This window comes from Schistocerca serialis, chromosome 1 (genome assembly GCF_023864345.2).
Source record: "Schistocerca serialis cubense isolate TAMUIC-IGC-003099 chromosome 1, iqSchSeri2.2, whole genome shotgun sequence".
Classification (NCBI taxonomy): domain Eukaryota; kingdom Metazoa; phylum Arthropoda; class Insecta; order Orthoptera; family Acrididae; genus Schistocerca; species Schistocerca serialis.
The window spans coordinates 1,143,526,916-1,143,542,156 of NC_064638.1; the positions used below are offsets into that span (position 1 = coordinate 1,143,526,916).

General features: G+C 47.5%; 1 protein-coding gene across 1 annotated transcript; it reads right to left on the reverse strand.

Moving 5' to 3' along the window:
• Positions 1–303: 303 nt before the first annotated feature.
• Positions 304–14,426, reverse strand: LOC126456010 (ankyrin repeat, PH and SEC7 domain containing protein secG-like). Its single transcript, XM_050091769.1, has 4 exons — positions 14,076–14,426; positions 11,941–12,053; positions 10,311–10,553; positions 304–889 (listed from the first exon to the last, which is right to left on the reverse strand). The coding sequence occupies exons 1-4, from the start codon at positions 14,424–14,426 to the stop codon at positions 304–306; spliced, it is 1,293 nt and encodes a 430-aa protein (XP_049947726.1).
• Between the last annotated feature and the right edge of the window lie 815 nt (positions 14,427–15,241).

The window sequence follows — 15,241 nt, forward strand, 5'->3', positions numbered from 1 at the left end:
CTATATCTGAACTGAAGGTGCATTCCAAGCATACAGCTTATACACCAGTAATTGATTCCTGTTGAAATTTGCAACTGTTTCATGCAGCACCAATCATGCTCCTACAACATGCTTTTCAATAATCGACTATTTGTAATGGAGTGTACACAGATTTTTGTTGAGTTTTCACAATAGCAAGCTTGCCTAATGTTGCTTTCATTAGTTTATATGGGTACAAAAATTAGAATTTGTTCTATTCTTTATACTAAAAACAACGAAAATTCATGTTAGTTTTTTTTTTCTCCAGAGATGTTTGTTGGACTGCTAGGTTCTTCTTAGTACGTCTATGAGCTTCTGGTTTTGCTTGTCCGTGGCGATGTCCAGTGGCGTGAGCTCATCCTCATCCCTGACCGTCCTGTCCGCTCCTACCTCCAACATCGCAGCCGCCACCTCTGTGTAGTCATAGGACGCAGCGTAGTGCAGCGGAGTAGACCCCCACTGATCCCTGGCATTGACTTCTGCTGAGGCCGCACAGAGCAGCCGCACCACAGCCAAATGGCCTTTCGCTGCAACCCAGTGCAGAGGCGTCTTCTGGTAGCCATCCCTGGCGCCCACATCTGCCCGCGCCTCCAGCAGGCACTTCGCCAAGTCCGAATATTCCAATGTTGCTGCCCAATGCAGGGCGCTGAACCCACCGTCGATTCTCCCTCCCACGTCTGCCCCCGCCGCCAGCAGACACTTCAAGGCCTGTACGTTTCCCGCCCTCGCTGCCGCGTGCAGAGCAGTCCACCCTGAACTGTCCAGCGCTTCGATGTCCGCCCCGGCTGCGAGCAGAGCACGCAGCTCGGCCACTTGCCCATCAAAAGCTGCATCTGTCAGCCTATCGGCTCTCTCCTCTCCAGAAAGGTTCCTGCACAGAACAAAGAAATTCTTACACTTTACTACAAACATGCAACGTGTCGAAGAAAAATATACTAGAAGCACAATTATGCACAGTTCTAAAAATTCATCTGTCCAGAGAGACAAATGACCACTCTCAGTCCTGTCCCTTCTATGATACAAAACGGTCGGAAAGTCTATGTAGCGGGTGATCAAAACGTCAGTATAAATTTGAAAACTTAATAAACCACGGAATAATGTAGATAGAGAGGTAAAAAATTGACACACATGCTTGGAATGACATGGGGTTTCATTAGAACAAAAAAAAAAAAACAAAGTTCACAAAATGTCCGACAGATGGCGCTGTACAGCAAAACGTCAGTGACTGCGCATGACAATCGTGTATAAAAGGAGCTGTAATGAGAGAGAGAATCTACGACCTCATCCCCTTCCCCCACCTTCTCCTTTTCCTTGAACACAATCGCACACTATATATTGTCTGCCACCTTGATCCCCCTCACCCCCTGGTGTCTCCCTTCCTCTCCACCCCCACCCAGTTGCCGCGCCTTTACCGTTGTATCCCACCCTCTCTCCATCTCCACACGCTCCATCTCCTTTCCCAACACAACATCCACCATTTACCCCTCCCGGATGATGAGCTTTGCCCTGACATCTCCCCTTCCTACCAACTCTAACCCCATCTTCTTGCCTCCTCCTCAGGGCTCCCTCTCCTCCCCCTCTCTCCTCCTGAGCGTCTTCCCCCTCCTACTCCCCCTACCTCTCCTGTGCCCCCTTTCAGTGTCTCTGCACTAGCTCCTGCCCTGTTTTCCCTCTTCATCTCCCACCCCATGTGTCTCCTGCCTCTCCGTGTACCCGCTGACGCCCCTCCTCTCTTCATCTCACCACTTCTCCTGCTACCCCTTGCTCTCCCCTCCTTTTCCATCCTCTCTCACCTTTCCCTCGGCAGCTCCTACCTGGCAGTTTTATTCTTTGTCTTGTGTTCTACAAGTGGGTTTTAAGTGTGTTGTTCTGGAGTGTTTTTAATACTGTGGCCGACTTTTAACCTGTGCATGTCCATTCAGTGTCTTCTCTGTGTTTTAAGAATCGCCAACTGTTTTTTTAACTTTCTGGTGACTTTTTTAACTGTCTCCATGAACGTCTCCATTTTCTCCCATTATTCTGTTTTAAGTTCCCCTTTTTTATCGCCTTATGTATGTAACATTTTATTCTTACTTTAAGTTGTCATGTCACTCGGCTGAACAGCGGCGGATTGTGCCGCTGACAGCCCTCCCCAGCCCATATGGGGCGGAGGAATGAAATCACAATAACGTAAAAAAAAAAGAGAGAGAGAGAATCAGATGCGTCAGCAGTCACAGCTGTTGACGTTACCTGAAAAGGCGCTTTTAGTGAAGCTGTATTATCAGAATGGGGAATGTGCTAGTTCAGCATTACAATCCTATCGCCATAGGAAGGGGACATGAACGGGTAAAGGTCCGTTGACAAATGCAGCTCTGGCGAGAATGATTTCGAAGTTCGAAGTCACGGGTTGTTTATACGATAGTGGCCGACCAAGCACAAGGCGTAATGCTGTGGACACAGTTCATGAAGAAATGTAGACTGTAGCGGGTTCGTCTATGCATGGGGAAGTCGGCGCTCATGCAGTCGCATGTTGCACCGGCATTCCATACACAACTGTTTGGTTGGCACTTAGGCGTACCCTCCGTTGCTATCCGTACAAAATCTATCGGCATCATGAACTGTTCCCTGGCGATTTAGTGAAGTGGAGAGCATTTGCGTTATGGGCGTTTCAAAAGATTGCGGAAGATGACGATTGGTTGAGTAACGTGTTGTGGACCGAAGAAGCCCATTTCACGCTCCATGGGGCTGTCAACGCCCACAACTGCAGAATTTGGGCTACCGAAAATCCTAGAACTGTCGTGGAAACTCCATTGCACGACGAGAAAGTCACGGTATGGGTTGGATTTACCACATCTACCGTTATCGGGCCTTTTTTCTTCGAGGAAATGCGTGATTCTGGTTTTGTCACTGCTACCGTGACGGGTGAGAGGCACGCCGATATGTTACAGAATCGCATCATCCCCAGCCTGGCTGATAAACACCTGCTGGAACATACGATGTTTATGCATCATGGCCCTCCACCCCATATTACTAGACGCGTGAAAGATCTCTTGCTAGCGTCGTTTGGTGACCATCGTGTGCTCATCCGCCACTTTCGTCATGCTTGGCCTTCCAGGTCCCCAAACCTTAGTCCGTGCGATTATTGGCTTTGGGGTTACCTGAAGTCGCAAGTGTATCGTGATCGACAGACATCTCTAGGGATGCTGAAAGACAACATCCGACGCCAATGCCTCACCATAACTCCGGACATGCTTTACAGTGCTGTTCACAACATTATTACTCGACTACAGCTATTGTTGAGGAATTATGGTGGACATATTGAGCATTTCCTGTAAAGAACATCATCTTTGCTTTGTCTTACTTTGTTATGCTAATTATTGCTATTCTGATCAGATGAAGCGCCATCTGTCGGACATTTTTTGAAATTTTGTATTTTTTTGGTTCTAATAAAACCCCATGTCATTCCAAGCATGTGTGTCAATTTGTACCTCTCTATCTACATTATTCCGTGATTTATTCAGTTTTCAAATTTATACTGACTTTTTGATCACCCAGTATATTAAGGTACAGGTTTACAGATGCATTACCCTCTCTAAGTGTACACGCACTCTCTATCAAAAAGTATTACATTCTGTCTCTCAAGAAATTCTCTTCTCACATTTTGTCACATTGATTGCTAACAGTGAGTTTTTTGACCTCATAATGCTGTTCTCAAGTAACTGTTGCCCTCCACTGAAAGAGGTGCCTCATTTTGTCAATACTAGTCGTGTGAGCAGCAGTCCCTTCTGACTCTTGTGCAGATATCTTGAAACACACTCATCAGATACACATACTTTTTAATGATTATAAAGAATCCGTCTCGACTGCAAATAGAAACCGGATGTTGACCTAGGTTTCGGCGCGGATAACCACGCCTTCTTCGTAACACACTAAAACTACAAACTACCTTAAGGGGCACGGTCCAACATTAATACAGAAAGCCCAAAAGTGCAAAAAATTCGCATAAAATGTAAAATAAACGGTACGTGTGTACCATGTCAATAGTTGTACTTAGCTCAAACGTCAGAAGCGTGCTTCCTCACCCCATCCAACGTTCAGTAGGCCGCTAGCTCTAAGATAAACTGAGAGCCCGCGGCCCACCGAACGTTGGATGGGGTGAGGAAGCACGCTTCTGACGTTTGAGCTAAGTACAGCTATTGACATGGTACAAAAATGGTTCAAATGGCTCTGAGCACTATGGGACTTTACATCTGAGATCATCAGTCCCCTAGAACTTAAAACTACTTAAACATAAGTAATATAAAGACATCACACACATCCATGCCCGAGGCAGGATCCGAAGCTGCGACCGTAGCGGTCGCGCGCCGGCCGCGGTGGTCTAGCGGTTCTAGGCGCGCAGTCCGGAACCGCGCGACTGCTACGGTCGCAGGTTCGAATCCTGCCTCGGGCATGGATGTGTGTGTTGTCCTTAGGTTAGTTAGGTTTAAGTAGTTCTAAGTTCTAGGGGACTGATGACCACAGATGTTAAGTCCCATAGTGCTCAGAACCATTTGAACCATTTTTGTAGCGGTCGCGCGTGTCCAGACTGAGGCACCTAGAGCCGCTCGGCCACACCGGCTGGCTGACATGGTACACACGTACCGTTTATTTTACATTTTATGCGAGTCTTTTGCACTTTTGGGCTTTCTGTATGAATGTTGGACCATGCCTCTTTAGGCAGTTTTTATCCGCGCCGAAACCTAGGTCAACATCCGGTTTCTATTGGCAACCGAGGCGGATTCTTTGTAATCATTAAATTATTCACGATTGCTGACGCGCTGCTATATTAGATGTTCTCACATACTTTTTACCAGGAATCCAGTTAGTCGAAGTAGTTCAGATATAACGATGCCACTAACGAGAATCCCCTACCGCTACACACAAACACACCACTTACTGCATGCACATGTCCATATTTATACAGATGAAGGCGTTGTATAACAAAAACCACAATCAAAAACATACACATACATATAACTGTGTAGGCCTCCACTGTCGTATTCAGTTGACATAAAAGTTTTCTGCGTATCTTACCGCGACATAATGTAAAAAACTACACTGGAGAAACCAACGTTTCGGCCACGGTTACAGTGGAATTGTTTTGGGTCTACTGATGGTCCTCAGCTGTGAGGAGGCGCTTACATTATGTCAATGCCGAACGATAAGCATGACGTTACGTCATAACTTTATAAGGTCGTAATTATGGTTGGTCATTTGAGGTGGAAGGAGCTGGAACTTTACTATGGTAGGTTGCTATGGTGGGGGGAGTGGGGATCCTCTGTCGTCTATTGCATTTGCATTATTTGCTACGATTGGTGCTCGTTGGAGAATATGACATGGGCTACGGTTTTCCTCCTACTGGATGCGGACAACATGGCGGCAGCTACTCGACGGTAGCACTCGTGTCATCTACATCTACATGATTACTCTGCAATTCACATTTAAGTGCTTGGCAGAGGGTTCATCGAACCACAATCCTACTATCTCTCTACCATTCCACTCCCGAACAGCGCGCGGGAAAAACGAACACCTAAACCTTTCTGTTCGAGCTCTGATTTCTCTTAATTTATTTTGATGATCATTCCTACCTATGTAGGTTGGGCACAACAAAATATTTTCGCATTCGGAAGAGAAAGTTGGTGACTGAAATTTCGTAAATAGATCTCGCCGCGACGAAAAACGCCTTTGCTTTAATGACTTCCATCCCAATTCGCGTATCATATCTGCCACACTCTCTCCCCTATTACGTGATAATACAAAACGAGCTGCTATTTTTTGCACCCTTTCGATGTCCTCCGTCAATCCCACCTGGTAAGGATCCCACACCACGCAGCAATATTCTAACAGAGGACGAACGAGTGTAGTGTAAGCTGTCTCTTTAGTGGACTTTTTGCATCTTCTAAGTGTCCTGCCAATGAAACGCAACCTTTGGCTCGCCTTACCCACAATATTATCTACGTGGTCTTTCCAGCTGAAGTTGTTCGTAATTTTTACACCCAGGTACTTAGTTGAATTGACAGCCTTGAGAATTGTACTATTTCTCGAATAATAGAATTCCAACGGATTTCTTTTGGAACTCATATGGATCACCTCATACTTTTCGTTATTTAGCGTCAACTGCCACCTGCCACACCATACAGCAATCTTTTCTAAATCGCTTTGCAACTGATACTGGTCTTCGGATGACCTTACTAGACGGTAAATTACAGCATCATCTGCGAACAACCTAAGAGAACTGCTCAGATTGTCACCCAGGTCATTTATATAGATCAGGAACAGCAGAGGTCCCAGGACGCTTCCCTCGGGAACACCTGATATTACTTCAGTTTTACTCGATGATTTGCCGTCTGTTACTACGAACTGCGACCTTCCTGACAGGAAATCACGAACCCAGTCGCACAACTGAGACGACGCCCATAGGCCCGCAGCTGAATTAGAAGTCGCTTGTGAGGAACGGTGTCAAAAGCTTTCCGGAAAACTAGAAATACGGAATCAACTTGAGATCCCCTGTCGATAGCGGCCATTACTTCGTGCGAATAAAGAGCTAGCTGCGTTGCACAAGAACGGTGTTTTCTGAAACCATGCTGATTACGTATCAATAGATCGTTCCTTTCGAGGTGATTCATAATGTTTGAATACAGTATATGCTCCAAAACCCTACTGCAAACCGACGTCAATGATATAGGTCTGTCGTTCGATGGATTACTCCTACTACCCTTCTTAAACACCGGTGCGACCTGCGCAATTTTCCAATCTGTAGGTACAGATCTATCGGTGAGCGAGCGGTTGTATATGATTCCTAAGTAGGGAGCTACTGTATCAGCGTAATCTGAAAGGAACCTGATCGGTATACAATCTGGACCTGAAGACTTGCCCGTATCCAGCTATTTGAGTTGCTTCGCAACCCCTAAGGTATCTACTTCTAAGAAACTCATGCTAGCAGCTGTTCGAGTTTTAAATTCTGGAATATTCCATTCGTCTTCCCTGGTGAAGGACTACATCTATCGTGTTACTGGTGTGGCCTGTTGGACTCTGTGGGCTGGCAGGCAGGATAGGGCAAGCTTATACCCGTCCTTGTTCATGCTGTAAGGTTTTTTTTTTTATCATTTCTGTGGCTTCTCTTGTCTTATGTTTCGTCAAAGCCGGCTGCTTAGCTGATACACGGCTTTCATTAAATTTGATTTGCTTCCAAAGTCTTGTCGCTGTTCGGCCCGCTACAGACTTCCTGTGTTGCCCAGGCGAATGTAGTCCTCACGTTCTGGTATGTGCGTTGCTATCGGCCTGTCGGTCTCGACGATGTACACCTCTGCACACTGACATTCCATCTTGTACACACCTGCGGTGTGCAAAACATCTGTCTTGTCCTTTGTGGATCCTAGCACATCCTGAACCTTGTGGTTGGCAGGGTAGGCAGTCTGCCTTCTTAGCTGAGTGCTACGGCGTTCGCCTAATACTGACGCCCGCCCAGACCAATATCATAGACGCGCAAGTCACCTAATGTGGCGCCACCTGAAATAAGATTTGCAACCCAGCGGCCGAATTTCCCCATGAAGGGGGCTCCCAGTCAACAACGTCACACGATCATTTCCTTTTTTTCTGGTAGACAGGCTGGAAACCAACCGGACGGAGGAGTTTATCAGTCCAGTCAGTGATATTTTTCACGTAAGGTAGGCGCGTCGCTGCTGCAGTTTGTCATTTTCTTGCCCATCTAGTCTCCATCCGTCTGTTTCCACGGCTCTTTGAGTTCACTTATGGGTGAAGCCACTACAGCAACATGAACAGAGAAGGCGCATAAAAGCTTTCCAACTCCTGTCTGTCAGCCTCAGAGTCCAACGGGCTGCACAAACAGCGCGTGACGCGAACGCTATCAGGCTGCCTGCGTGCAGCAGTAGCTAAACAGGAGCCCACGTCCCATTCGCCGATGAGCACCAACCGTAGCAAACAATGCCAGAAGCAATAGACAACAGGTGGTCCCCACTCCATCTACCATAGCAACCTATTATAATAAAGTTCCCACGCCTTCCACCTAAAGTGACCAATCACAACTACGACCTTATAAAATTATGGCGTAACGTCATACTTATTGATCCGCAATGAGAAAATACAAGCGACTCCTCACAACTAAAGCACATCAGTAGACCCAGAACAATGCCACTGTATCCGTGGTCGAAACGCTGGTTCCCTCAGTATAGAAATGCTTCAAATGGCTCTGAGCACTATGGGACTTAACTTCTGAGGTCACAGTCGCCTAGAACTCAGAAGTTAAGTTCCATAGTGCTCAGAGCCATTTGAACCACTTAACTTCTGAGGTCAACAGTCCCCTAGAAATTAGAACTACTTAAACCTAACTAACCTAAGGGCATCTCACACATCCATGCCCGGGGCAGGATTCGAACCTGCGACCGTAGCAGCAGCGTAGTTCCAGACTGTAGCGCCTAGAACCGCTCGGCAACCCCGGCCGGCAGCTGTCAAAGAATGAAGAGATTTTGGTAAGAGGAAAAGAAAAGAAAACAGGAAAAAATTGAATAATCATATAAGATTTAAGTGTAAACACTGTCTCAAAGGCAAAAATGTGTAACATAAAGCAGCGGCACATACAACCCAGCCACAAGAACTTAGGTTGAAAGAGTATGTGTGTGTTGAAATAAGAGTTTTCTGAGTTTCTTACAGTGTCATAATGTAATAACCTATACTGAGGGGCTGGCCTCGATGGCCGAGCGGTTCTAAGCAGTACAGTCTGGAACCGCGCGACCGCTACGGCCGCAGGTTCGAATCCTGCCTCGGGCATGGATGTGTGTGATGTCCTTAGGTTAGTTAGGTTTAACACCCAGCCATCACGAGGCAGAGAAAATCCCTGACCCGGCCGGGAATCGAACATGGGAACCCGGGCGTGGGAAGCGAGAACGCTACCGTACGACCACGAGCTGCGGGCTCTGCGAATGGTTCATCCAACAATGTGTCAGTCCTCATTTCAGTGCAAATGTTCTCTTTACGGATGAGGCTTCATTCCAACGTGATCAAATTGTAAATTTTCACAATCAACATGTATGGGCTGACGAGAATCCGCACGCAGTTGTGTAATCACGTCATCAACACAGATTTTCTGTGAACGTTTGGGCAGGCATTGTTGGTGATGTCTTGATTGGGCCCCATGCTCTTCCACCTTCGCTCAATGGAGCACGTTATCATGATTTGGCTCTGAGCACTATGGGACTCGTCTGCTGAGATCATAAATCCCCTAGAACTTAGAACTACTTAAACCTAACTAACCTAAGGACAACACACGCATCCATACCCGAGGCAGGATTCGAACCTGCGACCGTAGCGGTCGCGCGGTTCCTGACTGTAGCGCCAGAACCGCTCGGCCACCAGTGGCCGGCTTATCATGATTTCACACGCGATACTCTACCTGTGCTGCTAGAACATGTGCCTTTACAAGTATGACACAACATGTGGTTCATGCACGATGGAGCTCCTGCACATTTCAGTGGAAGTGTTCGTACGCTTCTCAACAACAGATTCGGTGACCGATGGATTGGTAGAGGCGGACCAATTCCATGGCCTTCACGCTCTCCTGACCTCAACCCTCTTGACTTTCATTTACGGTGGCATTTGAAAGCTCATGTCTACGCAACCCCGGTACCAAATGTAGAGACTCTTTGTGCTCGTATTGTGGACGGCTGTGATACAATACGCCATTCTCCAGGGCTGCATCAGCGCATCAGGGATTCCATGCGACGGAGGGTGGATGCATGTATCCTCGCTAACGGAGGAGATTTTGAACATTTACTGTAACAAAGTGTTTGAAGTCACGCTGGTACATTCTGTTGCTGTGTGTTTCCATTCCATGATTAATGTGATTTGAAGAGAAGTAATAAAATGAGCTCTAACAGGGAAAGTAAACGTTTTCGGACACATGTCCACATAACATATTTTCTTTCTTTGTGTCTGAGGAATGTTTCCTGAAAGTTTGGCCGTACCTCTTTGTAACACCCTGTATAGACGCAATTTTGACGCTGTACTACGGCTCTGCCATCTGCCAGAACGGTTCGAAACTTCACCGGCGCACGGAACAAACATCAAATGTGAAGCACCAACAAGGACGTCTGTCTATGTACATAATGGCTTTAAAAAAAAAAAATGTGGGACATTAATTATTGAACGACCCTCGTAAAATGAAAAAATAGACAACTATAAGCTCTGATTTATGAAAAAATAAAGCTACATTCTGTTATTTTAGCATAAATTTCGGCTAATGCCCCCATAAATCACACTGGAATGTGGACGACGCGTGGTGACGGAACTCACCGCAGGAGGCAGACGGCAGCTTCGTCGAGGGGCGAAGTGAGGCAGTCAGGCGTCGGCTGCGCAGCTGCGACGGTGGTCTGGCCGTGGCCTGCGTGCGGGGGGCGGCGCCGGGGGCGGCGCCGGGGGCGGCGCCGGGGGCGGCGCCGGGGGCGGCGCCGGGGGCGGCCCTCCCACCGCCTCCAGCGGCCGGCGTGCTGCACAGGGAGGCACTGCTCGGGAAAGCGTACTCATTCGCAGGCCAGACGGCAGCTTACTACAGACAGAGTGTCCACACTAATAACTAGGTACGCGCTGTCAGTGACCAACAGAAAGGTGAATGACTCACCTTTGACAAACTACCTGTTCGTTTCTGCCTCGGGTTCTTCGGCCGACGTTCGTCTGATGTTTTCACTGACGTTTCGCCAGCACGAGTGGCTGGCATTGTCAAAGCTTCACCCTCCGCTGTCGGTGGTGAACTGGAGCCGAGCTCTCTCTCTCTCTATTCGCACTTAAGATTCCTCTTCTTGAGGAGGTAAGGAGGAGTTTGTTGTCGTGAGACATTTCCTTCACAATGACGGGTTGAAAGCTGGGACGTTTGGGGTTTACTGGGATGATGTGCATAGTTATGGAATACTGTTACTGCCGGTCAGGGACATCTACATCTACATCTACATCCATACTCCGCAAGCCACCTGACGGTGTGTGGCAGAGGGTACCTTGAGTACCTCTATCGGTTCTCCCTTCTATTCCAGTCCCGTATTGCTCGTGGAAATAAGGATTGTCGGTATGCCTCTGTGTGAGCTCTAATCTCTCTGATTTTATCCTCATGGTCTTTTCGCGAGATATATGTAGGAGGGAGCAATATACTGCTTGACTCCTCGGTGAAGGTATCTTCTCGAAACTTCAACAAAAGCCCGTACCGAGCTACTGAGCGTCTCTCCTGTAGAGTCTTCCACTGGAGTTTATCTATCATCTCCGTAACGCTTTCGCGATTACTATATGATCCTGTTCTCCGTTGGATCTTCTCTATCTCTTCTATCAACCGTATCTGGTACGGATCCCACACTGCTGGGCAGTATTCAAGCAGTCGGCGAACAAGCGTACTGTAACCTACGAATCGGACGATGACCATGCGTCTGGCAGGGGACTAGACTGGCCCGGTTGACGCCAAAGACTGTCAGTCGACGACTGTCAGGGCGAATGGTTGATGGTGGTGATGAAGGGTGTCCGGCGCGGTGATGAGGAGGGTCTTCTAAGGTCTCCCGGCGTCAAGGTACTTCTTCTTGTCCTTCTTCTTCTTGTATGTGTCTGCTTGTCACACTACAGGGTCTATCGCAGCCTCAAAGCCGGCGGCTTCGGCGTCTTCAGTGGTCCTAGACCCTTCTTCTTTGCTTGCGTTCTCGGCTTTTTCTATCGTGGCGACGAGAACTTCCCACTCTGCAGGGGTGAGAGGAGGGCGGGCGTTGTAGCACCTGAGAGTGTCCAAATGAACGGAGACTTATCTTCTGCAACTGCATCTTGAAGAGGGGGCAAGGGGCGTCCTCCATGATGACCTGGGTTGCCTTGTTCTTCGCCGCGACGATTGTCTGTGCGGCTCCGTCTTGTGTTACAACCCACGTGGCTTCCTGTATTACTAGAGGTTCCACGGGGGTGGCAGTCTGCGTGTCAGCATCCTCCTTCTGTGCTGGGTGGGGCTGGCTGGCCAGCGCATCACGGAGACTGTGCACCAGCTGGTGAAACTCCGCCAGTTCGGCTTGAAGTGTTCTACATCTACATGATTACTCTGCAATTCACATTTAAGTGCTTGGCAGAGGGTTCATCGAACCACAATCATACTATCTCTCTACCATTCCACTCCCGGACAGCGCGTGGGAAAAACGAACACCTAAACCTTTCTGTTCGAGCTCTGACTTCTCATAGTTTATTTTGATGATCATTCCTACCTATGTAGGTTGGGCACAACAAAATATTTTCGCATTCGGAACAAAAAGTTGGTGACTGAAATATCGTAAATAGATCTCGCCGCGACGAAAAACGTCTTTGCTTTAGTGATTTCCATCCGAACTTGCGTATCATATCTGCCACACTCTCTCTCCTATAACGTGATAATACAAAACGAGCTGCCCTTTTTTGCACCCTTTCGATGTCCTCTGTCAGTCCCACCTGATAAGGATCCCACACCGCGCAGCAATATTCTAACAGAGGACGAACGAGTGAGTGTAAGCTGTCTCTTTAGCAGACTTTTTGCATCTTCTAAGTGTCCTGACAATAAAACGTAACCTTTGGCTCGCCTTCCCCACAATATTATCTATGTGGTCTTTCCAACTGAAGTTGTTCGTAATTTTAACGCCCAGGTGCTTAGTTGAATTGACAGTCTTGAGAATTGTACTATTTATCGAGTAATCGAATTCCAACGGATTTCTTTTGGCACTCATGTGGATCACCTCACACTTTTCGTTATTTAGCGTCAACTGCCACCTGCCACACCATACAGCAATCTTTTCTAAATCGCTTTGCAACTGATACTGGTCTTCGGATGACCTTATTAGACGGTAAATTACAGCATCATCTGCGAACAACCTAAGACAACTGCTCAGATTGTCACCCAGGTCATTTATATAGATCAGGAACAGCAGAGGTCCCAGGGCGCTTCCCTGGGGAACACCTGATATCACTTGAGTTTTACTCGATGATTTGCCGTCTATTACTACGAACTGCGACCTTCCTGACAGGAAATCACGAATCCAGTCGCACAACTGAGACGATACCCCATAGGCCCGCAGCTGGATTAGAAGTCGCTTGTGAGGAACGGTGTCAAAAGCTTTCCGGAAATCTAGAAATACGGAATCAACTTGAGATCCCCTGTCGATAGCGGCCATCACTTCGTGCGAATAAAGAGCTAGCTGCGTAGCACCAGAACGATGTTTTCTGAAACCATGCTGATTACGTATCAATAGATCGTTCCCTTTGAGGTGATTCATAATGTTTGAATACAGTATATGCCCCAAAACCCTACTGCAAACCGACGTCAAAAACAATTACGCTGTTATCCCTAAGGTAACTTAATGTTATGATCATAAATTATGGATCAAAATAAAAAGATAAATCAATGATATACTAATGAAGAGTTCATTTATTCTTCATGTCACCCCAACAAAACATCATCATTAAATATAGAACGACAAACAAGAAACTATATAAAAGTAAAATGTTAAGCTCTATAGGGTCTTCTCGTCCTAAAGAAGAATTTAAGCCTTTTGACTCAAAAGTTAAATTCAAAAATTTATTAAGAGACAGTTGATTTCTCGTCAAGCCATTCATTCCAGCCACTAATTAAGAGACTAATGATTATGCTTCCTTTGCACGGTCTAAATACGGCGGCTCTTTTTAAAATCCGTTCAGTGAGCAGGCCAGATCTCAAAATATTTTCAAGAGGACATTTTTTTGATAAACAGGCGGAAATCAATTTTGCCTAGTTCCTTATAATAAGTTTGCAAGGTAAAAATTTTATACAAATAAATATACTAATTCTATCATTATTACAAAAATTTTAAAATTAAATCAATAATCTTAATAAAAAACCTAAAATATTTATAAAATCAAAATACTACTACCCTTCTTAAACACTGGTGCGATCTGCGCAATTTTCCAAACTGTAGGCACAGATCTATCGGTGAGCGAGCGGTTGTATATGATTGCTAAGTAGGGAGCTATTGTATCAGCGTAATCTGAAAGGAACCTAATCGGTATACCCTCTCTTCCCCCATTGCGGCTTTCAGGGCAGCAATTTCTTCGTCGGCGGCGGCGCGCACCCTGGCGCACGCCTCGCTGACTGCGTCCGGTGGGACAGCCGCGTCATCGGCCACCACGATTCCGCCGAAGGCGGAGGGTGGCGAGGACGCAACAGCTGCGGCTGTATCCGCCTTCTTGGTGGTCTTGAGTCTCCGCCTAGCTTTATCACCGCGACTCCAGTTCTTGATGAAGCTGCAGCTGCGGTAATTCGCCGCGTGAGCGCCGCCACAATTGGCGCAACAGCGTGTGGCGTCCTTCTTCGTGCAGCGGCGCGAATTGTGTGCTTGGAATCCGACAATATTTGGCAACATGGCCGAGTTTTTGGCAGTAAGAGCACTGCTCCTTCCGCTCCGCCGTCTTCTTGCATTCCCCGTCTTCTGCTGCGCCAAGCACGAGGCCCATCAATTGCAGCAGGGCGGCGGCTTTGCCTCCCTCTCCGCGTCATCCCCACATGCTGGGGAGCGATAGCAAACGATCGCTTAGCGTGCAGCGATCAGCTCACCTCCGCAGCCTGAGCGGGAATGGGTCCGACTCACTCACTCACTCACTATATTGACGGGCCTGCCTTGGCCCGAGGTAGCGGAGTTTAAGCTGTTTGACCTGTTCCTCCTGAAGTCCTCTCTGTTTGGAATGTTTTTCTACGCGTGTTGGTCTGGCCTCTGGTTTCTGTGGATGCAGGAGCTTATCTGCCTGCTGATTCCGGCGGCTTCTTGTTCTTCTTCCTCTTAATGCTTCCTGGCTGCCCGAATTCTATTTTCTTCAGGCGGGAGTAGTCCACTGGCGGCGTCTGTGTCCGAATGTATTTGACTGCTTCCTCAGTCATGTATTTCCAGTCCTCGTCCGTGAGGATCGGGTGCTTGTTTATGAGCTCCAGATCTCCACGCCTGGTGAGTTCCCTCCCGTGCAGCTTCTGGTTCAAGGGTTCGCACCCCCAGTGGAAAGGATAAGGTTTGTGGGGAAGGGGAGGGATGTTATCTACCGTGAAAGGGTAAGGATGATCATGATGGGGGTAGCTACCGTCTCGCAGGGAATCGGCGATCTTGGTGAGCACCTCCCTCACACAGTTCTTGTTGGGGAGGGGGAGGCACTCGAACGGCTCGTCTTCTTCTTCTCCCTCGGTCTCCAT

Coding starts and splice junctions, on each gene's coding strand:
- LOC126456010 (XM_050091769.1), bottom strand. CDS start 14,426: ATGTTGCCAAATATTGTCGGATTCCAAGCACACAATTCGCGCCGCTGC. Junction 12,054..14,075: donor CCGCAATGGGGGAAGAGAGG/GTATACCGATTA, acceptor GAGTTTCACCAG/CTGGTGCACAGTCTCCGTGA. Junction 10,554..11,940: donor CTAGTAATACAGGAAGCCAC/GTGGGTTGTAAC, acceptor TTTCCCGAGCAG/TGCCTCCCTGTGCAGCACGC.